General features: G+C 51.8%; 1 protein-coding gene across 7 annotated transcripts in view; it reads left to right on the forward strand.

Annotated features, from left to right (window-relative positions):
- The window catches only part of EPHB2 (EPH receptor B2), a 95,426-nt gene that overhangs the window by 18,458 nt on the left and 50,028 nt on the right, over window positions 1-26,940 (forward strand). For all 7 annotated transcript variants that reach the window (XM_009889838.1, XM_009889834.1, XM_009889836.1 and 4 more), the window contains exons 3-4: window positions 24,469-24,624; window positions 25,226-25,561. In XM_009889838.1, the coding sequence (XP_009888140.1) occupies window positions 24,469-24,624; window positions 25,226-25,561 (492 nt within the window). The remainder of the gene's footprint in view (window positions 1-24,468; window positions 24,625-25,225; window positions 25,562-26,940) is intronic.

Here is a 26,940-nt window from a genome sequence, read left to right on the forward strand (position 1 = left end):
TGTCTTTTGTCAAAGCTTGAGATGCCTCCAACCTCCTTTAATTAAAGACAATTACTGCTTTCAGCCCCTCTTCACAGCTCAGCTGGGTTGTTTGCAAACACACAGCTGCGGGAGTCTTTGTGCCCCTCTCCGAGTCCCGCTTCCCTGGAGACGCACAGAGGTTTCTTTATTATTACGGCTACCGAGCAGCTGAGGAGGAGGAGGGGGCATCCCAGGCTCCCGGCGTGTTCCGAGGTGCAGTGCTGACTCTTCAGGGCAGCCCAGAGCAACCCTGCCTGCCCATCTCCAGCCTTTCCTGAAGAACCTTCTGCGTGGTGCAGCAGCACATGGTGCTTGGGGAGAGGAGCTTTTGCTGCAGGTGTGAAGAGGAACTAAGGGGAGTGAATGGTGGTGGAGGCACTTGGACTGCAGAGGAGGTAGCTCTTGCCCCGGCTGCAGAGACGGGACCAAGCAGACCCGGGCTGCAGACTCTGAATACATCCTTTTAAACAACGCTCTGCCGAGTTAGTGGTGACTTTGCATGCTGGTGTAAAGAGGCTGCTTCGCCTCACGTGAGGAGCTGCACCAGGCAGGCCAAATCTGTGCTTTCTCGACCAAACCACACTCAGAAAAAAATCTGAAACCTCCTGTAACCAATAAGCCCCCCCTTTCTGAATAACTCAGAGGCAGCCAAATGGAGCCTAACCAAACTTTCCAAAACAGTCAGGGCTGGCGCAAGAACAAGCAGCATCCACTGCAGCCCTCTGGGATGCTGTTTCCAAAAATATGAGCCCTGGCGCAACGGCGGTGCATGAAGCTGTCTTGTAGCCCTGGCTCTCGTACAGATCCAGCCTCGCTCTGCAGTGCTGCGTCCAACCCCGGATGCTGCGGCCAAGGCCATGGCTTCTCCATTTTCAGGTGCTAATGGTCTCCTCGGGGAGGAGTTGGGGCAGAGGAGGCTAGCAGGCAGGCCACCGCCTGTCTTGGAAACATTTGGTTGTTAAATCTGAATGGTAAGTGCTCAGACTTCAGGCTCAGGGGAGCCAAGATCCTTTTTGAGCTACTAACAGCCTGACACTGCTCTGTCTTCTCAAATTCATTTTGCAGCTCTGATTCCCCGGCGAGCACTAATCACTGGGCTGAGCATGAAGGGAAACATACCCCTCAAATGGGAAGCCCAGAAGCTCTTTCCCCTTAAACATCCTCTCTGTGGACATCTTTGATCTGTTTTAGGGTGGTTTCTTATTCCACAGAAGGCTCTTGGAGGCCAGCAGAAGAGTTGGAGCAGTCTCCTAGAACAGGCGCTGTGCTGCGGATTTAGCATGGGTGGCGAATGGGCAGGGTTGAACGCCCATCACTTGGGCAAAGTCAGGAATGCAGAGACCCCATGGCTGCAGCGTTCACGTCTGTGGGATGCTGGGGCTCTGGCGATACAGTCCATGGTCCGTAGTGCAACATCACGCTTCAGGTCCTGCTGCTCTCATGGGAGACTGTGACTGTCCTTAGCCCATCGATTAAGGCACTCTGCTCACAGACAGCTCCGTAGAGAAGGTGCCTTCATTTGACAGCCCCTCTAGCTTCTGTTCCAGGTGTTGGTGTTGTTAACCTGGCTTACCAAAAGGTACATACCTGGGGCTGGAACACGCTTTAGAAATGGACATCCTCCAGGGCAAGTCCCTTAGGAAACTGTTGGCTGCAGCTCTTGGTAGCTGGAGGTCCCATGGGTGCTGACCAGTTGGTCTGGGCAGACCCAGAAACACTTTCAGAAGGTGTCCAAGAGAGAGTTTCCCACGTGTTAAGCGTGACTGCGTGGATGATGGAAAAAATGACCTCTGCAGAAACACCTTGGTGCTTAATGGTTTGCAAATGTCTGTACTGGCTAGGCAGTAGGAGAAATAAGGGATGGAGAGAGTGCTGATTCCTCCTGTCTTCTGGCATGCTGTTCATATTTTTGATGCCCACAGTGCCTTGTGGCAGTAAGTTATGCAGTTTAATTATGCACCACGTTGAAAATTATGTCCTTGCATGCTGTAAGAAATTGCAAGCAATCTACTCCGTTCATGTCTGCTATATTTCTCATGGCTTTTATACACCTTCCTGAGTGGTCTCTTTTCAAATGCAAGGTCCTGAGTTGATTGACTCTCCATATAGAAGCTGCTCTATATCCCTAATCATTTTTATCATCTACCTCATGACCTTGTATAAGGTTGACCACCACTGCAAACACTATTCAAAATGTGGCTCCATGCATTGGCTTAATAACATTCCTGTTTTGCACTGGGTTCCTTTCTTAATAATTCCTTACATTTTCTCATTTTTTTTGATGATGGATGAGCTTTGAACTGATGTTTTCAGAGAATTATCTGTAGTGCTGCTGAGATCTCCTCCCTGCATGTTAATAGCTAATTTAGTGCCCATCATTGTGTTTGTGTAATTAGGGCTCTTTTCCCCCAAGTGCATTAGTTTCCTTTTGTCACCACTGAATGTCATTTGCTGTGTTATTGCCCAGTCACTCAGCACCCTGAGATCTTGCTGTCACTCTTTGTGAGTGGCCTTAGCTCTGGTAAACCCGGCTAATTTGGGGACGTCAGAAGGCTACGCCATGTCACTCGTCACCCCCTGCTCCAGCCTGCAGGTGGGTGCTCAGGCTGGATCCTTGTTCCGGCACCACAATGATTGACATCCTCTGCATCTTCATGAATGTGTGCGTTCGTGGGAATGCTATTTATGCATTATGCAGAGGCTGATCATCCTTGGTGGGCCTGAACTCTGTATAACACTGGGAAACACATCATGTTGCTGGGATTTTCTTTCTGCGTGGTGGTTTTTTGGACATGTCGAGCTCTGTTCCAGATCTCAGTCTGGTTTCTTCAACCACTATTAGGCTAGCAGACCCACTTTGTCTCTTGTCTCAGTAGGCTCTTTCCAAAAGTCTGAGCAGCTGTCAGAGGAGGGTTGCATCACGTACTGTGCAGAACAGTGGAGGAGTGCAGCTTGGACTAGCTGGGTTGCTCAGCCCTTGGCTGGAGCTTGGCACAAGGAGGTTTCAGTGTTGTGGACGGAACCTGGTGAAGAACCCGAGAAGGGATCTAAGCACAGCTACAGGTCTGTGCAGGTCAACTAAAAGAGGATGGAGCCAAGCCCCCATCAGTGGTGCCATATCGCATAGGAAGGGACAGCATCCACAAGCTGCAGCTTGAGAAGCCCAGGATGGGCTTTGGAAAAGCTGAGACAGTTCCTGAGAGAGGTTGAGCATCACCATCCTCAGGGGTTTCCAAGGCTTGGCTGCACGCAGCCACAGCTGCCCTGATTTAGAGCTGGACTCAGTCGTTGGGCTGGGCTGGACTCAGCCCTTCTATGAGCTTGAGACAGGCCTGGAGATCCCAGAGGTCTCTTCCTACCAGTCCTGCTGGGATGCCATGAAAAATCATGTGCCAGGACCGTGGAGCCAGCTTGACCTGAGTACCACCTCTGCACTGGAGGTGGACAGAGAAACCTTGGTTCAGTGCTGAAGGCAGTTTGGGGTCTAAATACATTCCTCAGGTAGTAGCGTGGCATGGGGGGACAGGAGACCCCACCATGGGTCAGCGGCGCTCAGAGCCAGACCTGCTAACTGCATCTAGCAGGGAGCTGAAAATCTCTGCTGAGAAAACCTGTGAAACCATGAGCGGTAAGTGAGGAGGTCTGGGATGTTGTGCTAAGTCACATCTCATATGAAGAAGTTAAATGCAAAATTTTTATGTCCTGTAGACTGAGGTCAGAAAAAATGCATCCATGTGAGCAGATCTAGGAAAGAGGGGTGGTATCCAGTGTGGGGACACCCGGCTGCTGCAGCCTGTGGCAGCTGCCCTGCTCTCCACAGTTCAAAATAGATCTGAGAAATAAACCTGGAGGGTGCTGCAGAGTAACACAAATATGGTGCCAAGTGCCATGGAAAATGCCCTTCCATGAGGGACTGAAAGAGCTCAATATGCTTACCTTCTCAAAAAGAAGATTAAGAGGTGAGATGTTTACCAAGAGGAAACACCAGCCTCTAAAGGGCTTTTTAATCTGGCAGAGAAAGGGATAACAAGAAGTGGTAGGGTTAAACTAAAGCTAGACAAATAAAAAAATTAGGCATGTGTTTTTAAGTGATTAACCACTAGAGCAAGCTAATGAGAAAAGAGAGACTTCTCCACGTTTGGGAGTATGTAAAACAAGATGGTTTGTTGCTGGGCGTTGGGCTTTAGCTGAGGACCAGCCATTGGGCTCAGCAAAGGACACCTGGATAAAGTGTGGGATGCCAGGGTGCAGAGCCCCCAAATCTGTACAAGGCTGTGGAGGGACCAGACAGCCCAGGGGGATGAGAAGACCCAGCAGTGCCCATGAGAGCGGTGGGCAGTGTCAGCTCGGTGGCTGGACCCCAGTCCCGACAGGCAGCACCCACCACGGGGACTGTCATGCAGGCATTGCCAACAGCCCTTCCTCTGCTGTCTTTGCAGTGTTCCCTATGCATGGACAGATTTACCCCTCTCCTCCTACCCCTTCTCCACCCCATTTCTTTGTACGGATGGAAGAGTGTGAGAGGGATTACACGGTTCCCTCATCGATTGCCCCCGTGCAGGTGCGTGTGACCACACATATACCTTTAGCCTAAACGTGTTTACATACATGTGTGGCCCTCCCTCAGCTTTTTTTGCGTCAGACAAAGAAATGTGGCAGCAAATGGATAGTATCCCTCCCTTGCTGGGTCAATTATTTCATCTTCCCTGCCAAAAAATGCACTTCCTTGCTCAGCTGTGTCTGTCCAGCTCCAGCAAATGGGTCTGTGGTCACCTGGGGTGGTGGCCTTGAGGCAGCATGGCTCACAGGGCATGGTCTGTGCCTGCCCAAGCAGCTCCAGTACCCCCACCGTGCAGGACCCCATGCCAGGAGCAGTGGTTTCTGTGCTTAAACTCTGACCTCGACTGGAGGCAGATGTAGTCTTCACTGATACAAAACACTGATGGACCAAACGTGCTCCATCTTGAAGGATGAAGGCTCCTCCCTACACCCATCTCCAACTGCAAATAAAAATTGTCTTTCCTTTATGTTTCTTTGCCGTTTGTGCTCTGCTGTTACCCTTGCCTGGAGTGGGGAGCACGCTTGCCCAGGGAAACAAGGAGTCAGAGGCAAAGTTGGGGACGGAAAAGCCAAAATCCCAGCCCTGAGCTCTAACTGTTCCACCTGCTGCCTCCGCTCTGCATCAGTGCTTTTTATTTCTTGATGCACTCCAGCTTTTGCCCAAGGAGAAAAGGATCATGCAAATGATTTGCCCCAAGGGATTTCTGGAAGCTGTTTAAGCCAGCAAATGCTGCCTTCTCCCCAGCTGTGCCATGCAACTCAGTATGCTCATGAATTTCCCCTCCCCTAAGTGCAGGAAGGGGCTGACAGATGTTAATACACGATCAGTGTCTCAGGAGAGAGGAATTAAAGCCACACTGGACCCTTCGAAGACACACATTAGTGTCAGAAATTTCTAATCAATCAGCTCAGAGCCTCCTGGGGTCAGAAGCCTCTTTGAAACTCAAATGGGGAATGGCTCCTAATGGGTTTTATTTTGATTGCTATAAATTGATTAGCGTTAAGATAAACAAGTTTTGTTTCCTTCTGAAAGCTCTAAATATGCTCTGGAGGAGGAGAAGCAGTGGAGTCTGATTGCTTCCCATTAGGACATCCTCACTTAGCTCCCACCCCATCACCAGTTTACACCAGACACAAGACACTTTTTTTCTCCAGAGCTGGCTAAAGATGATGAGTGCATCATACATACATACAAAGAAGCTTTTGCAGTGCTGGAGCAGGATACAGAAGGATCCCAAAGCGGCCAAACTCTTTTTCAAAGAAGATCCCGAAAAAGAAGAGAAGGTGTGAGCATCCTTGCTGGTTTTCCAGGGTGAGATGTGAAAACATAGATTGGTCCTGGAGGGAATCAGTGCAGGCTTGTGTGGTGGAAAACGTGGCCGTGTTTGAGGAGCATGCATGTTTTTCTGGGGACTGGTTCAGCCTAGCAGCTGCAATGTGTTTGGGAGATGTTCCATTGCAGGAGCCTTTCCTCTGGGTGATGGCTCAGTGCTCACAGCTGTGACTGTCACCAAACACAGGAGGACCGTGGTGTCCCCCAAGGCCCCACTGGGGGATGTGTGGGGCAGGCAGGTCCTGTGGCTGCGCTGAACCTGGGTGGTGTCAGGGCTTGCAGGAGGGCTGCGTGTGAGCTGGGGCGAGTGTTGTCCGAGGATGGAGCTGGGGCCTGGCCATGATTCCCGCAGCTCAGGCCATGGTCCTGAATGGGACCAGCCCCAGAGCCACTGATGGGCTCCTTCCAGCCCCCTCCGTGCTCCCTACGCCCCTCTGTGTGCTTTCCACGACCTGTATTTACTCCCTACAGCTTGTATTTACTCCGTACAGTCCGTGTGTGCTCCCTGTGCTTCTGCGTGCTCCCTACAGCCCCACGTACGCTGCTAAAGCCCGGTGTGGTCTCCCTGTGCCCCTGTGAGTGTTCCCTACAGCCTACCTCTGCTCCCAACGGCGTCTGATGGGAACACCCACGTGTGGCCCCTACAGCTGGTGTGTGCTCCCTACGACCCATGTGTGCTGCCTACAGCCCCATGTATGCGCCCGGCAGCCCCCTGTGTGCTCCCTACAGCCCCCTGTTCTCCCCATAGCTGCTGTGCTCCCGACAGCCAATATTAACTCCTCACAGTCCGTGTGTGCTCCCCACAGCCCCCCCCACCCCGTGCTCCCCGCACCCCCTGTGTGCTCATACAGCCGGTGTGTGGTTTGTACAGCCACGGTGTGCTCCTACAGCCCGTGTCCACTCCTTTCAGTCCCGTGTATGTTTGCTACAGCCCCGTGCAAGGTTTATACAGCCTGTGTCTGTGCTCCCTACAGCCACGGGTGTGCTCCCTACAGCCTGTCTCTGCGCTTCCCATGTGGCCCATATAGCTTGTGTGTGCTCCCTACAGCCCGTGTGTGCTCCTTACAACCGGTGTGTGCTCCCCGCAGCCTGTACTTACTTCCTACAGCCCGTGTGTGCTCCCCACAGCCTGTGTGTGCTCCCTAGAGCACCATTTGTGATGCCTACAGCCCCACGCGTGGTCCGTACAACCGGTGGGTGCTCCTACAGCCGGTGTGTTCTCCCAGCTGCCCCACATGTCCTCCCTGCGTTCCCGTCCTCTCAGCAGCCCTGTCTGTACACCCTAACATCCCTGTGTGTGCTCCCTAAACTGGTGTGTGCACCCTGCATCTGGGGTGTCAGGCTGGGGTGTGTGCTCCCCACAACCTTTGTTTGTGCTCCATGTAGCTCCGTGTGTGCTCTGTATAACCTCATGTCTGCTTCCACCACCCGTGTGTTTCTCCCTACAGCCCTTGTGTGGTCCCAACAGCCAGTGTGTCCTCTCTACAGCCCCACGTGCTTCCTACAGTCGCTGGGTGCTCCCTACACACCCCTGTGTGCTCGTCCTCCTGCGGAACAGCTGTTTGTTTTAACTTTGCATTTCCCAGACCAGGAAGGACGGAGGTCCTTGCGGTGATGGAAAGTCAAACCAAGGAGCTTGGTGGATTTCCTTTCTTTTGCTTTTGTCTCTCCAGAGTTCTCCAGAGTTCTTTTTTGTGTCCTAACTATGGGCATGATGGTGGGATGAGGCAGCACCACCCTACTACCTTTTCAAGGCCAAGACTGAGAGAAACCAAGGATGGTCCTGCACGTCCCCTGGCACACTATGGATGTGGAAGACAGTGGGTTCCAGTTTTAGGGACTTCTCGGGGTGGGTCCTGGACAACACTCAGCTTTCTGGTAGTGGTGCAGAGGATAGTGTCCAGTAACAAGGGACATGGCAGACGCTCACAGGTGGTGCTGGCGTGTCATGCTGTTCATGATGGTCTTGCTGCTGGGTGGGGATGAGGACCTCCTGGCTGTTGGTGGCTGTAGTAGTTCGGGATGGTGATGGCATTTTGCTGTCAGTGGTGGCTGTGTCTGTGCTGGGTCGTAGTGGAGATCTCACTGTTGTTGGTGGTGAGGGTCTCACTGTTGGTGATGGCAAGAATCTCACTGCTGGTGGTGGCAAGAGTCTCACTGGTGGTGATGATCTCACTGGTGGTGGTGGTGAGGGTCTCACTATTGATGGTGGTGAGGGTCTCACTGTTGGTGTTGGCAAGAATCTCACTGCTGGTGGTGGCAAGAATCTCGCTGGCGGTGGTAGTGAGGGTCTCACTGTTGATGGTGGTGAGGGTCTCGCTGTTGGTGTTGGCAAGAATCTCACTGCTGGTGGTGGTGAGGATCTCACTGCTGGTTGTGGTGAGGATCTCCCTGTTGGTGGCAGTGAGGGTCTTGTTGGTGATGGTAGTGAGAATCTCACTGTTGGTGGTGGTAGTGAGGATCTTGCTGTTGGTGGTAGTGAGAATCTCGCTGTTGGTGGTAGTGAGAATCTCGCTGTTGTTGGTGGTGAGGATCTCGCTGTTGGTGGTAGTGAGGGTCTTGCTGTTGGTGGTGGTGAGGATCTTGCTGTTGGTGGTGATGATGTCTCTGCTGGGAGACGATGGGAGGCTGGGTGTACCCTCGGAGGAGGCGACTGAGTGGTGCTGTGTGCTCTGCTGTGCGTGAAGCCCAGGAGATAGGCAGTTCGTATTTCTGTAGTGAACAGGGAACTGACATTAATGAACAGCTAATTAACATCGCAGGGCTTGATGGTTGCAGTGTCAGCGTCCCTAATTAGTCTCGCACTAATCTGCTTTAATTAACTGTCCCTGTCGCGGTTTTAATTTAATTTTCAGCTCTAGACCAGAGAGAGCAGTCCTGTGACCATCTGGGTTCCAGTAGCATGGCACTGTCTGTACTGGGACAGACTGGCAGGGCAGTGGTGGCCAGCCAGGCAGCCTGGAATGGGGAGAAGCAAGGCTGCTGTGCAATGCCTGCTTGGGCTTTCTCGGGGATGAGTAACCACAGCTGCACGACCCCAACGCTACTGGTCCCCAGACATGTTGCCACCTCCAAGACAGGCTGTGTTGGCTGGACAAGGGACAACAGACAAGCTGAGGGTCACATCATTAGCGGCCCCCATGCTCTTTTTTACTGCTGCTTTGCCTGCATCAACCATGTTTTATGGCACAGCGAGCTGCCCTCCCTTCCCTGTTTTGGTGCAGGAGGAGAGCGTGGAGTTGCCCGTGATGTCTGTGCCTGCTCAGGTTTACCATTCGTTGCCTGTGGGAGTCCATAACCAGGGATGCACTATGTTGTGTGAATTCTCCTTGAGACAGGGACACAGGAAGCTGGCCACTGCTCCTTGCTTGGCCAACAGGTTTGGAGGGCCCATGGCCCTCATGCTACTGGGTACCTCTTCATTTGGCTTCAGGCATTTCCATACCAGGAGCTCCTGGTGCAGAGCAGCAACTGAGCACTTATTTGGTACCTCCTTCCTGCAGGGAACGTCCCTTGCACCTTGTGTTAGATCAGCCAGAGACCCAAGAGCTGGGCAGCGGGGCCAGCAGGAGAGTGCAGCAGGAGGAGGAGGAGAGCAGGCTCCATGTCCCACTGTGATGAGTGTGAGGGTTCCTGAGATCCTTGTGTGGGAGAATAGGCAGAGAACAAGCTGGGGGGACACTTAATGATGGTTTCCCATGGGAGCAGATGAAATCACAGGAACAAAAGCAGAGGGGAGAGGTACCCCAGAGAGAGAGGAGGGTTCACCAGGCAGGCAGACCCTTAGCATCCTAGACATGTTATGAGGAGTTTGTAGTTAGTCCCAACAAAGTGGTTGTTTGCAACTGTTTCTGTCGGTCCTTGTCCTGACAAGCACAGTTCTGCCTTGCAAGTCAACTGCAGTCAGTCTGAGTGTCCTTGCCCCCAACGTTGTCTTTCTGTGGAAAACCAGTCTCTGTATTGCAGATGGAGCCAAAAGGAGCAGGAGAGAGGAGAAGGTGTAGATGTCACCTCAGGGAGCATGGCAGCTTGAATTTTGTTCACATGGCCCTAATAATATGGCAATTCCTTGTTAACATCCCTACGCTGCAGCATGCACCCTCCTAGGATGAAGGATGCAGATTTGTCCGGGTGGGGAAGTTTGGGGTTTTACACTCCATTAGTGAAGCAGGAGGCAGCAGGAGCAGGCTGGGACATGCACCCTGCGCTCCATCCCGGCTCTGTCCTCCCTTCTCTGCTCCAGTACAGCATCCTTCACCAGACAGGCTACGAATCCTCTCAAACACAAGCATCTCCCCGCGGGACCTTCTCAGGGGGCTGTGTTAATCTGTAAGAGCGAGTGAGGCCTTCAAAGTGGGAGTTCATGCTTGGCGGTGTCCCAGGGAGCTGCGCAGTCCTGGGCTTGGCTTGCCCGTCTGGATTAGCAGGGCTCTGCCATCTGTCCTGATCCCAGCCCTGGCTGGAATTGCTCCAGGCACCTCGTGCTTTAAGGAAAACCCTTCTCCAACAGCAGCTCCTGCTCTGAATAACCCAGCTGCTTCCCACCTAGGCAAGCGTGGTTGCCTTCCCCCTCTCCTCTGCAGGCGGAGGAAATCCTTGTGCCAGCCACAGCCTTGCTGTGGGCTCTGGGAGCAGCTAACCTTGGGGAAAATGCACTGAAGGTCCCTGGAGAAGGACTTTTGGCACTCTTTTCAGCCAAATTACCTTGGTGCTTGGGCAGTCTGTGGTTTAAGAAGTCCAAATCTATCTATAAAAATCATACGGCTGCTGAGGGACTCGGAAATTGTTCGTTGTACCACGCTGCCCGTGTGTAGTTTTCACATCAACTCCAAGTCTGACCCAATGTGCTGGGTGCTTTCTGCCTCCTTCCTCTGAAGATCCCACCGATCCATTGCTGCAGCTTCATGCCAGGCTGTAACGCTCAGCCCATTCTCTGCAGCAACCTCTCTACTTTCCAGCCCATTTTCTTCAATGCAGCACATGGTGCTGAGGGCCACTTTTTGCAGAATGGGGCTGGGAGGATAGTCAACCTCAGCAGCGCACCGAGTGTCTCCGATCCCACTCTGCAAAGTGACCAGTAAACCAAGCCTCCTCCAAATGAATCCTGACAACACAAAGCAAATGTATCAGGGGACTTTATATGATGTCACTTGTTCCACTGTTTGCCCCGGCAGTGGTGCCATCATCTTGGCCAAGAGAGCTAAGCATCTCTTACCCTTGAAAATCATATGCCGCAGTGTTATCAGTGTGTCTGGTCCCCTGGAACGGTCTCACTACGGCAGATTTCATAAAGACCAGCACTCGCATCGCAGAGTTTTCCTTGGCTGACTCTTAAAGCTCTTGGGTACAAGTTATCTAATCCTGCCTGGCGTTGGGAGCCGATCGCTGATATTCTTCCTACTTTCAGGGGGAATGGAAAATTTTAAGAAAGTGTCAGTTATGAAACAAACCTTCTCCATGCATACACTATGTCATTAGATTTCCCTTTCTTTCTATGCCACAAAGGGCAATTTTGCCATATTTTGGGGGCAGGCACATATCTTTACTATGGTTTCATTTTTCTTGCATTCTTGTTTTCCATCCTGTTGCTGTTAATCTTATAGGCCCTGTTTTTTCCACTGCCCAGTTTAGCTGCTCTTATTAACCGCTTGTATTTTGTGCTTACTAACTTAAAGCCACTGCTGCCGGTTCGTGACTTTTTAAGATGCATTTTTACTCCTCCACTGTAATTTCTTGGCCAGAATTAATTTTTACTGAAAAAATATGAATTGCATTTTCCTGGGGGCAACAACAGCTTTTTTGAGGCAATCTTGGTTATTATTCACAGTGTTTTATTTGTACTTTCTGTCCTTGGTGGCTTTGCTGGCATCTCTTGGAACCTGTTAAGTGCTCATGCTGCATGCCTGGCACTGGCAGCAAGCCCTCGAGTGCAGTAGGAGAGCCCTGGCAATCTGGGAAGCTGGGGAAGACCCCTGATTTACTGAGAGTTACTTTGAAATGTGCAGAGGCGGGAACTGAGTTCAACTTTCATGCAGCTGAAACCAGCCAGCATAGTCCCAACCGTGTGTTTGAACAACCTCACGTTTTTTCCGTCTCAAGTTGCTTGCGATGCCTTTCCAAGGCCTCTCTACCTTCCAGTGGGACTATGAAAACCTGGGAGTATGGAAGCATGAAATCTGGTGGAAGAAAGCTTTCAGGTGTGGAAGGTGCATTTTGATGGATGCAGGCAAAACCCGCCCAAATAAGGAGAATTACGAGCTGTTGAAAACTGCCTTTTCCCATCTGTGTTTTCTGACAGTGCATGCTTCGCTCTCAGGTCCTGCCATGCAACACTGCTCCAGATGGATATAGACAGATAATTATTTGCGGCTGCTTTCCCCTTAGCAGAGCATCCTTCCAGAGAAAGTTATCAGTGAAATGAGAGCCAGGGGACCTCGGGTTCAACTTTCTCCTTGTGATGTTGATCCCTTGCAACCCTCGACACTGCACAAACACCACTACCAAATTGACGCATTGAGTGTAGAGGGAATGCCAATGGTGGAAATTGCTCCTGGGTATTTATTCAGCCACAAATTGCAGAAGTCGTTACAGTTGTGCAAAATAGGGAGGCTTTATAACAGATTTCCTAGAAAATAATATACAAAATCCCTACTTTAACTCTCCTTATGTGCACATCCCTGGTACATGGTAATCTCGGCACAGCCACACTGCTTTATCTCAGTGTGTGGGATGGTCAGACCTGCTGTTTGGAAGGAATTGGTGGTTTTGGTAGTTTTCTGTCCTAAAGTTCATTGTGCAGCCCTGCATCACATTTCCTGCTCTCTATCAAAAATATGTGTGATGATTACAGAGCCGTGGCTTCCTTCCTTGGACTTCTGTGCTCTCTGCCCAGCCTCTGAGTGCCTGGCTTGTGTCAGTGGGAAGAAAGGTTGAACGTCTAGGGTGAAGCCGTAGCAGTATCAGGTTAAGATCTTACTGTCCTCTGAGTTGGTCATGCCGTGGGACAGGTTGACCTCAGATGAAGCTGTGAATGTGCAGCAGTCTGGATGTCCAAATCTGTTCCTGGACATCGAGGGACCCTGAACGTGGCAGCAATGCCAGCAGGTGATGACCCTACCACACAGCCATCCACATTTCCCAGAAAAATCTTATCAAATAAGGGGAAAGATGAGCTCTTCTAGAGAGGTTTTGTTTGCCCTGCTGTTATCTTTCTTCCTTCTTGCCTTTGTCCTGCGGATGGTGCACTTGGTGGTAGCCCCTGTGCGCACAGGGGGTTCTGATACTGCAGAAGCCATCGCACTCCCAAGTCCCATCTGGCCTATGTGTGGGGGCAAAAATGGCACACGGTTGTGTACTGCAAACACCGTGATCACACGCACACGCACCAAAGCTTGGGGGCTGGGGAGGGTTGAGAGGGGGCTGCTCAAATGGCTTTATTGCTGCCATTTCCAAAAATTCTAGTGCTTGGGTCAGTGTGCTTAAAAAAAACTCCTCTCCCCATCACGAATCCTTCCGATTACAATACTTCGTGTGTTTCCTTGCATCAGCAGTGCTGAGGTAGCAAGCTGACTGCTCCTAAACAATGCTGCAGACAGACAGACCACATAAATGAGGATGGGTGCAGTGACAGACACCAGTACTCTAGCTATGGCCTCTCTAGGGTAGGAGATGTGGCTCACAGTCAGCCTTGCTGTCCCAGCATGCATTCTCCAGCCCTGGCTTAAAGCTGACATTACTCCTCCAGGGATGGATGTCTCAGAGGCTGGCTGTACATCCTCCTCCCCTCAGGATCCAGGGGTTTCAAAGGAGCACCAGCTTTTTGGCAGATCAGCTGGCTGGAGGCACGGTGATTTTGGTTTCTTCTGCAGTTCTGTTTGCAGGCTCAAAAGCCAGTGGTTCGAAGTCCACGTTGCTGCGGCAGCTCGTTGCTGGGTAAAGCTGTTACAGCTCAGGTCGTTCAGGAAGCCTTGCAGATGTTCAAGGGACAGAAGTGGCGTGAGTGAATCAGAGGTGGCAGGGACAGATGGACTTCCAAAGCGGAGCTGGAGTCGCAGGCTGGCATCGTGGTCCTTGAGGCATGCATGGTGACAGCACCAAGGGATTCTGCTTTGGGGAAGGGGGCTGTTGCTTTCAAATGTGATTGATTTAGCAAAGTCAGTGAATTTAAGCAAAGTAAAAAAAGTGGGTTTTTTTTTCTTGGGCTGCTCCTACAAACAACTGCTTGACTTTGTGCTCCTGGTATAAGTGGCTTTTTTTTGCCTTCAGGCCAGCAGTGTGTTTGCGTAACCCTGTTCAGTGTGTACCCTGTAATCCTGTTCCTGTGTACCTCACAGCCGGGACGTGATGATCCATCAAGCAGGGGGCAGGCTAGGCTTACAAAAGCTTTAGAAGTGGAAGCTCTGTCAGTGATCATAGAATCATAGAATGGTATGCCATTGGTTGGAAAGGACCTTGAAGATCATCGAGTTCCAACCGCCCTGCCATGGGCAGGGACACCTCCCACTAGACCAGGTTGCCCAAGGCCACGTCCAGCCAGGCCTTGAACACCTCCAGGGATGGGGCCTCAACAACCTCTCTGGGCAACCTGCACCAGTGCCTTACCACCCTCAAAGGGAAAAATTTCTTCCTAGTGTTTAATCTAAACCTGCCCTCTTCCAGTTTAACGCCATTCCCCCTCATCCTATCACTCCAGGCCCCAGTAAAAAGTCCTTCCCCAGCTCTCCCGTAGCCCCTTTAGGGACTGGAAGGCCGCAATAAGATCTCCCCAGAGGCTTCTCCCGGCTGAACAGCCCCAACTCTCTCAGCCTCTCCTCATAGGAGAGGGGCTCCAGCCCTGGGATCATCCTTGCGGCTCTCCTCTGGACACACTCCAGCAGGTCCATGTCCTTCTTATGTTGGGGACTCCAGAGCTGGATGGAGTACCCCAGGTGGGGTCTCACGAGAGTGGAGAATGATGAGCAGCTAAAGTGACCAGAATGCATGCCAGTCCCTTGGGAGAGGCTTTGACTGTCTCTGAGGATGTAGATCCCTGCACCTTTCAGTGCCCTCCTTCCAATACTTGACCTCCCTTGTGATGAAAAACATTCTGCTTGTGTCAAGCTGGAATTTCCCATGTGCCACCTTGAGCCTCGGCCTACCTCTGAGGGTCTGGCTCCATCTTCCTTACAGCCTCTTGTTGAGTCGCTGAAGGCAGCAGTAAGGTCTCTCCTTTGCCTTCTCTCCTCCAGGCTCACGTTCAACCCCCCGCCTCTCCTCTCCCACCATGTGCTCCAGCCCCCAGCTATCCTGGTGGCCTCCCCTGGAGTAGCTCCAGTGTCTTCCTTGCACTGGAGACCCCCAAACTGGAACAGTGCTCCACTTGGGAGCTAGTTTTGGAGGATGGCTGGTTTTCCTTGGGTTTTGCCCTTCAGAGCTGTATGTAAGCAGACTTCAGGGTATTTTGGAAAGTGGAGGTGGACAGCGTGCAACTGCCCTGGGCACTGTGTGACCTCCCTTCCCATGTCGTGCTGCCTGCCTACAGCTTCTCCACTCACTGCAGGCTGGGAAGGAAAGTTACTGTGCAACGACACCCCCAGTGATTTAAACCACCATAACTAACCATTTTTAATCAGCCCTTATGCCAGCTCCACTCAGCACCTAGTGCTGACAAAGAACAATGTTGTCATCTGGAAAGCGGCTGCTGGCACTTAACCAGCTGGCGTGTTTTAAACTTGTCTAAACTGGGTGCTAAGCAGCATTAAAATGTAATGATTAAACATGCCCACTCCAAGTTTTCCTGGCTACCTCCCCCTCCACCTGGAAAAGCTGCTTGTGCCCTGGAAAGGCTCCCTTGGGAGCTGTGCCTAGAGGGGGTCTGCAGAGTGGCTGCTGGAGATCGAGGGGAGAGCCTGGGGTGGGAGGGCACTGGTTCTCGTGCTACGGGAAGTCAAGGCAGAGCAATTTGTGAATAGTGCCATCAACACTTCTGCATGCTGGGTGTAGGGGTTGGCATCTCTAGGTCAGGTAGGGATGTCCTTCAGAGACCCGGTCCCACACTCTGTACCCCTGACCCTGAAAGCTGCTCCTCCAACATCTGGGATAAGGGCGTTGGGCAGAGGCAGGCGATTCACAGATAAAAACATTGAGCAGCCACAGATGCACTTGGAGTTCCTGGAGGTGGAGGCAAAAGTCTGCTTGGGGACCTGATCCTGGCTTTGCTCGTGCTTGGAGACGTGCAGGCACCTGATGGTCCTTGGCTGCTCCGGTCCCTCATGTCTCTGGTGTTGGTGGATGTCCATGCCTGTCCCTAGCAGCCCCGCAGTGCTGGAGGAGTGACTCCGGATTTGCACCGGGACCAAGAGGTCTGGGGAGACTGTCCACTTGAAGGGTTCTTGTCCAGGAAAAGCTCCCTTTTTACTTTCATGTTTCCTTTAGGATTAAAGCCTTTCTCCTTGGGCTCGAAACATGGAATGTTTGTCAAGTTTACGAGGGCTTTTAGAGAGGCTTTTAGAGAGTACAACGTATCCCTTCTTTTATAGGGCTGAGATAAGATTATCTTTGTTTTAACACCAATTAAAGCAGGAAGGGTTTATAGGATTAGGGATTTTCCATCAGTGCAACTTTGATGTCACCACTTGCTTGCTTGGTTTACTTTTTTCCTTGCATTAAAAGGTTGGGAGCCATTCCCCTAATGGTTAACATACCACACTCTGGAGGCAGAACTCTCCCAGGCAGAAGTTTTGGGAAACATTTAAACAAGACCAAACAAAGTAACAAAATGTGAAAGTCCTAAATTCTTCTGGAGACCACTTGGAGAAAGCTGGCCTACCATTTAAACAACTGCTCTTTCAGTATGAAGCGCTGCAGTGTTTACATCTATTGAAAAAGGACATGCTGCTTGCCTGAAAAGCATTTTGTAAAATATCAAAATAAAATAAAGTATTATATTGTAAGGAATCTAAAGCAGAAACAAAAAAAACCCCTACAGTGTTTCAGTCAGAGGCTGGAATACACGTCAGTCCATCCTCTGTAACAGCAGAAAACGAGAGGCTGAATAAGGAGAACGTGACATTTGGTGTATCTGCTAGCACGTAACTGCACAGAAACAACCTCGTGGCTTGGCATCTCCTCTGGCGTGGGCTGACATCGCTGCAGGAAAGTCGCCCCAGCGCTCCCAGGGCAATGTCGTTTTCCAGCACCTGAAGCTCTAGGTCCTTACGTGCGTGCCAAGATGCTGAGAGAAGGTTTTGGGGTTGAAACTGCGCAGGTGCTGGCAGTGTCATTATCACCCCGTGTGCTGGGACTGGGATTGCTCCTAGACCCGCAGTGCCCAACATCCCCAGTTTGGTGGATGTTGTGCTTCAGGAGAGCACCGCTGACTGCTGAGCTTGGTCTTGTCTTGGAACTACATTCTAGAGTGCTCTTTGGGTGTCTGCAGGACTGAGGAGGTCCAAAGTACCTGCTGCCACCAGAGCTATGCTCCTGACCTGTAAACTCACCATCTGGTTTCGGCTTCACCCAGGGATGATGACCTCCGGAAGTGTGCTGTGACCCATGCCTTTGGGGCTGCAGTTGCCTGTGGTCTACAGCAGCATGGTGAACATATGGCTCGGTGTCACCTTTGGATAGGGAAGTCCCTCTCCCCTCAGGTGTCCACTGAACAGCTCTGGCAGGAGAAGTGCTGGATTATGGTACTCGCTGTCCATAATCTGAGGATGCTGGGAGCATCCACATGCTCAGGCAGGGACAGAAACCTTTCCATTTCACTTTAAGAGCCCCGTGACAGCTCGGGGAGGCTGAACCAGGCTGACGGGGCAGGTAAGAAATTCCAGGCGTTTCTCCCTGACAGCCGAATCCCGTCACCGCTGATGGATGTGCCGCCCAGAGCAGGTCGGCAGGGGGGCTCGCAGGTGTGCGTGCCCACAGGTGCGGTGGTCTCGCCAGATGCTTGAACTTCTGAGCGGTGCTAGCGGGGAGATGACCTTGCGAACCCCGTGGAAGCTGCAGGAGGGATTTGCCGGCAAGCCCCCGGCACGAAGCCTCTCCCAGGTGAGGGCTCAGCCCTGCTGCTGGTGCGTGGGCACTGGGAGAGATCTGCAAGGCTTTGGATGAGGGTGCTCCCAGCCTAAGGTTGTCCTGGCTAGCAGGCTGGTAGTGGCCTTGCAGGAGAGCAGGGAACTGTAACCGCCTGGCTTTGGCCCAGGCTGTGCTGCAGAGCTGGTGTATGATCACCAGCATTGGTTTGTCCCATGGTGTCCGAAAGGCCCATGCAGTTTTCCTGGGTTTTGGAGCTTGGTTGGGCTGGCCTGAGGACAGCCTTGCTAGAAGGTCAGGGACTTTTTGTCCCTTGCCAGACTTTCCAACATGCTCCTTTTGGGAGCTGCCAAAACAGGGCATCACTCTGCCCTGCTTGGTCCTCTCCAAACCTCTGTGACACCCCAGTACTAAGGTGCTGTCACAGTCCCATGCTGAGCCAGTGCTGCCCCTTTGTGCCTGCTCGTGGACCAAGTGAAAGGGTGGATGATGGTGAGAATAAGAAGTAACCTCTTAAACCAAGCAGCCTGTGATGAGCTGCAGACAGGCAGGGTGCAGTGTGGAAGTCCTCACCAGGTGGAATTCCAAGGGCGGGTTGTGTCTGAAGGAGCCCTGGGCTAGAGCTGGGAGGCAGATGAGGTGGCTTGGGGGGCACCTCTGGGGAGCCATAGTGTAGGGGACATGGATTTTGGCATCCTGACACCTCCAGTTATGAGTCTAGAGCAGCAGTTGCCTGTGTACTGGGGAGATGATGAGTTGTGGTGAGGTGCAGGATGCTGGTCCAGTCAATGGCATGGGGACCTATCCAAAAGCCACTATCAATGGGAGAATGCTTTTGCAAGCCTGTGCTGTCTGCTTCTATTTTGAGAATGACAGGGTTAAACAGGAACATTTGCATTATGACTTCTTCCTTTATTGACAACTCTTTAATCCACATCACAGAAGTCAGCTGAGCACCACGTTCCCCTTCAGTTAATCTCATTTAACCCTGTTTTCCCTTCTGTATTTCTATCTTCAGCTCTCCAAATGCTGTCAGAGTTGTTGGCAGTGACAGCACCTGGCAATGGGATTAATTGCTTATCTCAAGTATGAGGTTACAGTGTAGGCTGCTAATTAAATTTATCAGGAGGGAAACTGGAGGACTTGTGCAGCCGCAGGAAGGATGAGTGCAGAAAGTTGGCACCTAGAGGTTCAAGATCCTCTCTCTTTCAGAGCTAGCAGCCAACTCCAATGCCAAGTCCAAGGGGTTTGGGTGTTACCACCTGCCTCCTGCAAGGCAGGATTGAGTCCTCTTCCCTCCAGCACTAAAATGTTCAGGCCGGAGAGCCCACAGCAGAAGTGCAAACAGATCCAAAGGCAATGGGCAGCATTGCTCCTTTGGGTTGTCCAAAGACCAGCCTTTCACTAAGGTGACAAGCACCATCCTGTGAGGGCCTGGGGACAGGAACAAACAGAGAATGGGCAACTTTTGCAGGGGAAATGAAGTGAGACCCATTCGCACGCAGAGCTAAAAAGCCAAGGTGCAAGGAGCAGAATGGGGAAGAATATGGGAAAAGTTACAATGTCATTACAACACCCACCCCACGGTTGATGAAAGGAAAAAGGGGTAAATTCAGAACATGTTGGGCATAACGGTCTTCTGCATGGGACAACATCATTAATAGCCCCCCCACACACACCACAAGCAGCAAAGACCTAGAAGTGGTGGTGGAGGAGGCTGTCGGGTCTGGAGTCCAGCCTCCCACTTGAAGCAGGGCTGCCACCAGCATTAGCTCAAGGCAGCCACTGTGTTTAGCTGAATCTCCCCCAGGGAAGGAGATCCACAACCCCTCTGTCACCTGTCCCAGGGCCGCACCATCCTTTGGAGAAGAAGTTTTTCCTAATGTCCAGTCTGAACTTGTGGTCCTTGTCCCGTGTTACATAGTCTGACACCCTGAGAAGTGTTTGGGTCTGTCTTCTTTGCAGCTGCCCCCAAATAGCTGCAGCTGCAGTTAGATCCCTCCCTTGCCCCAGTTAACCCATCCCAGCTCTTTCCACCCCTCCTCTTGTGCCCTGTGTCCCAGGGCTGGCCATCTTGGTGTCCCTCCACTGGACTCTCCTGTTCCTCCATGTTGCCCTTGAATTGGGCAAACCCAAACTAACCACATCAGCATCCCCAGTGCCTGGCAGGGATAAAAAAAACACCTCCTTCAGTTGTGTTGGCCACACTACTCCTGGCATGGCCCAGGACATTGTTTTCTTTATTCTCCATAAGAGCAAATTGCTGGCACCTGTTCGGTGCTGGATCAGTGTAGGGGCAGTCCCATGGTGCGTGGCCAAGGGAGCCAGAGGCTTGTGTCAGGTTTTTGGGGCAATTTAGCATGCCAGCAGGAGCGTGGAGGGCTGTGGGAGAGGGTTCCTAAAAGCATGGGGCAGGGCGAGAGGTAGGATGCAGCCACGGTGAGGAGCTCTGAGGTCCCACAGCACCAGGGATGCTGACGATGTCGGGCTGCAGAGCCAGCCTGCCTGCTCCCTGTCTCTGGCCCCGGAGGGAGAAGACAGGCAGCTGGGAGATAAGGCCAGGGATTTAAGACTCTTGGCGGATCCTAACTGACAGAGCCAGGGCTGCCTGTTTTCCATCAGACATTAAAAACGCCTTGCTCGAGCGGAAGGAGCCTCGCTGCCAGGAGAAACAAAGCCAGGCAAAGGGAGTCGAGGCGGACCTGTCCGTTAGCACAGACTGAAGGTGCCATTTTGGAAACTTTTATTGCAAGAGAGAGCTGTTGGCTCTGAGCTATTTGCAGAAGTGGTCTGGGGTGGGGTCTGAAGGCCAGGGCAGTTTTTGATGCAGAGGAGCCTGTTTGGAGCTTGCTCAGCTCACACTGGATTAATTAAGAAGTTGGTTAGATAGAGGCAGTGGGATACAGGGCCAGCGTACAGGGAACCCCTCTGCAGCCCCTCCTGCCCTTTGGCCAAAGGCTTTTCCTTTAGACTGAGCCACAGCATGCCTTTCTCCACTGAGCTGCCTGGGGCAGGCAGTGCTGTGAGGAAGGAGGGCTGGAAGCCTCATGCCAGCTCTGCCTCCAGCAGAGGATGCTGCAGAAGCAGCCTTCCCTCCTAGATCCCAGATCCTTCCCAGATCCCAGATCCCTTCCAGGTCCTCCTGCAGGGGAGGGCAGGACCCATCATAGGTCCTTCTCTGTGGTATTCCCTTCCCAAAACACATGACTTCCGAGGCACAAGCACCTTTCCGTGCCCTGGGAATGAGTGGAAGGGAAACAAGGACACCCTGTGCTGCTCAGGCTTTCCCAGTCTTGTTCAAGAGAGCTACAGCCAGTACTGTTAGCAAAGTTGCTGCTACCTCTGAGCCGTAACCTAGCGAGGCAGCCATCCATGCCTACATGCAGCAGTGAGGCAATTAAAGGTCCATATGTTTCACGTGAACCCCTCTGATTGGTGCTGGAGATGCGGGAACCCACCACGTGGGAAGCTGCAAACCACCCCAGCTTCAGTGATGGGGTCAGAGCTGCTGTCACAGTAATCGCTCACCTGGGATGAAGTACACTCCGATAAAGTAGAAATTTCTGTGCTTTCACTGTTTCAATTCCCTCTTTCCAAGCAGGAGTTTCTAGGGATGCTCTGCCCCTGCCCTCATTGCAAGCCTAAGGGGAAGCAGCATGTCCCAAAGCTGCTGTCACCACCTGGGGCAGAAAACTGGGGTGTCCTCATGTCTTCTAGCGAGTGGTAAGAACATCCACGCTGTTTGAACAGGAGGGTGTTGACCCCCTGTGTGAAGATTTCAGTTTTGATTTGCTGTTTACTCTGGAAACAAGAAATTGGGTGGCTTCCAAATTAAAAGCTGTTTTCTCACCCAGACGAAGACCTGGAGGGAACAAAACAGTTTTGAACACTATGTTCATTTATTTTGCTTCTGGAGGTTGTCATTACTTGAGGAAAAAAAAATTAAATAAAATAGGACTCTGCATCAAATGCCAGTGATTTTCCTGTCTTTCAGCACAGTTTCAGAACATTTATCTTTGGAAAAGTTCTGATTTTCCAGGATTATTTTATCCCATGTCACTGTGCGGGACCTCTTGGCGAGGAAGAAAGTTGCCAAAACTTCTGGCATGTTTTGATGGCACATGCAAAGAGTTTTAGCATCCCAGCTCCGTGTTTTTGGTGAACAACCATTCAGCCCCCAGTTTTTGCCCTGCCCTAACGGCAGCTCACACAGAAGTATTAATTGCAGCCATCAGCCTGTGCCAGGCCAAACCTGGGAAATGTTTTTTGTCTCGTGGTGCCCGCCGCTAAATCTCAGCAGCACAGGCATTTTTTTTGATGTATCTCTATCTTGATGCAGAAGAAGCCTTACAGGCAAGTTGTTATTTTTAAAATAAGCCTTGGGAAGGTGAAAGAGGCCCGTGTCTTAAAACTTCTTTGAGCAAATGACCCTATATTTCACCCTGGATGTCAGACTAAAGCAATTTTGTGTGTTGGTCTTACTGTGTTTCAAAAATTGGTATTAGTACGGGGACCCTGTTATCGTTTCAGCTACAGAGCGCTATCACTTCTCTGTAACAGAGAACTACACAGCCATCACCTCTCCCAACAGCTTAACACCCTCTGAGGGGGGTTTGTACTGAGGGACGTGCTGGAAATAGGGTCAGAAATGGAGTCAAACACGTGGGGGATAAGGGATAGCAAGGGTGAAAAGATCCAGGAACATGAGAAGAAGCCAGTTTTTCAACAGATCCTTTGACTGTAGGAGGCAGGAGGGACTTTGCAAGAAGGAAGGCTGATGGTATTTTTCTACAGAGCCTTTCCCACTGGAAACTCAAGATAATTTTGAAGGAAGGGAGATGAAAACGGAAAAAAAAAAAAGAACGCCTTTTTTTTTTTTTTTAAGAAAAAAATAGGTACTTCTCAGTAATAGCTCTTGCTTACAGCAGCCCCGAGCGTATGTTTTTCCCAGGCTGTTTTTCTGATCCACCTCATTCCTGAAAGCCTTGGCAGCGAACTGAAGTAGAAGTTTGTTTAACTCGTTTCAGTGCAGAAACCACCTGCCACCCCCCAGGCTCTTAGTGCTGCACAAGAAATTAGCAGCAGCGGAAAGTCGCAACCAAGAGTAATCACTGAGAACCATGCCGTTAAATGCTTATAGACAAACTTTTGCTTTGGTGTTGGTGATCCCCTGACTTGGAAAGGACTTTCTGGTGTTTAAAGCTTTGCAGTGATGTTTTTAGCCACCTGTGCCGTATCTGTTAATGCTGTATTTCACACTGTGGTCCAGCCTTCACTACCCATCAGCTGTAGGCACTGTGCACCCCCCATGCCACCCTAGCCCACAGTTCCTGGCTGAACACACTTTTTTTTTGAGTGGCTGTTGCCAGTGGAGCATCTTCTTCATCTTTGAGTGGCTTAGAGTTCTGAGCCCCAGTGGAGGTAGACCCCGGCAAGCTGCTGCTGTTTGTGGCAGAAGTGACAATTTGCTAATGACACTGAGTAGGGAAAACAAGGCCTGGCTGTGGAGAGTTTCAAAAGGACCTTATGAGATGGCATGACCAGGGAATGCGAAGGCAATTGGAATTCAATAGACATGAGGTGATGCAAATGGGAGAAAACAACCCCAACTTCACACAGACATGCACAGAGAGAGGCTGTGAGTTGGCCTGATGTCTCAGAAATGCTATCTTGGGGCTATGATAGGTAGTCCCGTTGGTACGTTGGTGGTTAAAAAATAATTTGGACATTGCTAATTATGGGAAAAAAGTAGAGAATAAAATAATGAACGTTGTTATGCAACTTGCTTGGGGCATGACAGAGCTTTGTGCAAGGGGGTCATGGAGAAGGAGGGTGGCGATTGAGTGTCCATTGCCAATGCAAGTGTGAGATTGCATCAAACAACACGGCAGCTGGCAGTTTCAAGGCAGAGGACAGCAGTTTCTTCATGCAGCATGTAATAACACCATGGCGCTCTGTGCTGCAGGATAAAATTGGGTGCAAAACATTTGCACAGAGCAAAAAAATGGCTGGGTAACTTAGTGGAAGAAACATCCCACAAGGGATGTTAAGTGCAAAGAGCCTGCCTCTTAGAAACTCCCTGAGCTATAAATTGTTGGCGGGTGGGAAGGTGCGGGCAATGCTTCTGCGTGGCTCGTGCCCTACTCCTTGGGTGGCTGCTGTTTGCAGGCAGGATTCTGGTGACCGTGGACCTTAGGTCTGAGTTGGTACAGCAACTTCTTACATGACAGTGGCTCAAATTCACCTTTGCAGTTGTAAGACTCCCTGAGTGGATGCCGTTCTGCACTTGTGGTTGGGGAACAGGGGAGAGAGACGTCTGCATGAGGACCTCATCTCTACAGGCAGCGTGAGCAGCAGCGCCTGCCTCCTCAGAGCCCTCAAACCAGCTGCTCCTTCTCCACTTTGTTTATTTCAAATTGTTAGGTTTTGGCTTCAGATGCCGCAAAGCCCCGAAGGGTGTTTTCTGGCAGCGCTGCCAGGCTCCGGACGTCCCCGCCAGCCCCCATCCTCGCCACTTACCGCTGCTCTTGGTTCTCTTCCAGGCTGCCCGTCGGGGACGTTCAAGGCCAGCCAAGGGGATGAAGGATGTGTCCACTGCCCAATTAACAGCCGGACGACTTCGGAAGGGGCCACTAACTGCGTGTGTCGAAACGGATATTACCGGGCAGATGCCGATCCTGTTGACATGCCGTGCACCAGTATGTGGGCTTTGGGTGGCTGGGGAGGGACCGTGTGCGGCTGGGAAGGGAGACACACATCAGTCAAAGCACAGAGGGATGCTTAACAAAGACATCTGTCTCAGCAGGATTTTGGAGGAAGCCAGTGGGATCAGAGCACCTCATCCTTGCAGGCATGGGTCTTTCTTACCCCAGGCCAGTCTGTGTTTGCAAGCATTGCATGTGCAAAGAGGACAGAAATTCGGTTTGCTCTGTGCTGTTCCAGGCAGCGAGATGACTTCACTATGGGGCTGTACCTGCACGAGAAGACCTGTGCGTTGACATGCGGGAGATTAGTGCAAAGGGCAGGAATCAGAAACGCTACAAAAAATAACTGGTGAATTTTGCCAGGGGTGCTATGTAATCAAACGAGCCTGGGTTAAGAGGACAGGTTTTTTTCGCGCTCTTGCCTTTGGCTGTCCAGCTTGCTCCGCACATCCCTGACACCAAGGGAAGCACCTGGCTCAGTGCGTGCCTGCTGCGGAATCCTGTCCAGGGTTGGGAAAAAGGATGGGGTGCAGCTGGTCCTGTAGCCATGAGCAGGGCTCTGGCTCTTACACTTTTCTGTCTATTCCCTTTACAGCCATCCCATCTGCCCCCCAGGCCGTCATCTCCAGCGTAAACGAGACCTCACTGATGCTGGAGTGGACCCCACCAAGGGACACAGGTGGCCGGGAGGACCTGGTGTACAACATCATCTGCAAGAGCTGCGGCTCTGGCCGTGGGGCATGCACACGCTGTGGGGACAATGTGCAGTTTGCCCCCCGCCAGCTGGGCCTGACAGAACCCCGCATCTACATCAGCGATCTGCTGGCCCACACCCAGTACACCTTCGAGATCCAGGCGGTGAATGGCGTCACTGACCAGAGCCCCTTCTCCCCGCAGTTTGCATCAGTGAACATCACCACCAACCAGGCTGGTAAGATGTGGACCTGTGACCCCCAGCCGACCTCTCCAGGAAGGGGAGGTGGTGGGCAGAGATCTCCTGGTCAAGAGGTGTTGGGTGAAACCCCATGGGGTGAGCAGGGCTTGAAGGGGAGAAGAGGTGGGGTGAGATGTGGCATGGTGTCATTTGCTCCGTAACGCTGGTGATGACCAAAGTGCATGGGCCTGGCAAATCCTGGATGAATCCCAAGCCTTGCGTGTGAAAAATGTCCCTCATTTCAGTGTAAAAGCTGGAGTGTGCCCCAAGGCGGAGCTGCCCTCCCCATCATCACAGCAGAACAGTTCATGTCACGGTCCCCTGGTGTCTCAGCATCCCTCTCCGGCGCTGGGTGTGTGATGGTTTCTGAGGTTGTTGCCTCAGCGCATCAGTTGCACACATCATCAGTGTGTTGCAGACACAGCAGCAGCACTCACTGCTGCAGCCCCTACTGCTGCTCCTGCTTCTTGAGCAGGGAAGGTAAGATTATCTCCAGCGTTTTGACACAAGCTGCAATCTCTGCTCTGACTGCAGAGAAAGCCAGGACAGGCTGTGAGAGCAAAGGGAAGCTGCACAGAAGAGGCGCTGGGAGATGGATATATGGGATGACTATCTGGAAATCTTCTGCAGGTCATGTGCCACTGCAGAGTCACATTGGTGAAGAAGACCGAGCAGCAGAGCTGGAAGGGTCTGCAGCTCTGTGCTGGCCTGGGGGCCTTTGCTACGCTGCCCCTGTGCAGGGTGGTTCTGCTAAAGGGATGCGTCAGGGTGGCTGGTAGTGCTGCTCAGGGGAGATTCACCAGCAGCCCCCAGGCAGCAGCTGTGCTGGTGGCAGGATACTCCGCAGAGCCGCTGGTCAGGGGCTGCTCTCCCCAGCCCACCTGGAAGCCATCTGGAGCTGGAGCACAGGCTGGGGCTGGGGCTTTCCTTAATCCTATTGCACGGTGGAAGCCTGCCAATAAGGTACAAGCATGCATGGGAGCAAGCGAGTTTCTGTGGTCCCCCTGAGCGCTGCAGATGTGTGGGGTTGTGCGAACATGCCCCAGGGTGCCCTGGACACTACATGACCTTCAAGACTGAATTTAGCAGTTGTGGATGATTGCATTTCCACTGAATTGCCTGGAGACGGTAGTGCGTGCCGGCTGCCGGGGACAGGAGGTGTTTTGTCTGGGCTAAAGCAGTGGTGGTACAGATGGGCATCACTTGGTTGGGCAGGCATAGCACCAAGGCAGAGGTAACCTGCAAAAATGTCTTGGTCACATGTGAACCAGCAGAGTGACCTCTGATCTTCAGTTGGCTCAGGCGCTGCAGGGTCACCGTGTTTTCAATGCCGTACCAGAAGCCTTGAAGGCAGATTTAGCATAGCATTGAACTGT

This window comes from Charadrius vociferus, unplaced genomic scaffold, assembly GCF_000708025.1.
Source record: "Charadrius vociferus isolate BGI_N301 unplaced genomic scaffold, ASM70802v2 scaffold727, whole genome shotgun sequence".
Lineage (NCBI taxonomy): Eukaryota > Metazoa > Chordata > Aves > Charadriiformes > Charadriidae > Charadrius > Charadrius vociferus.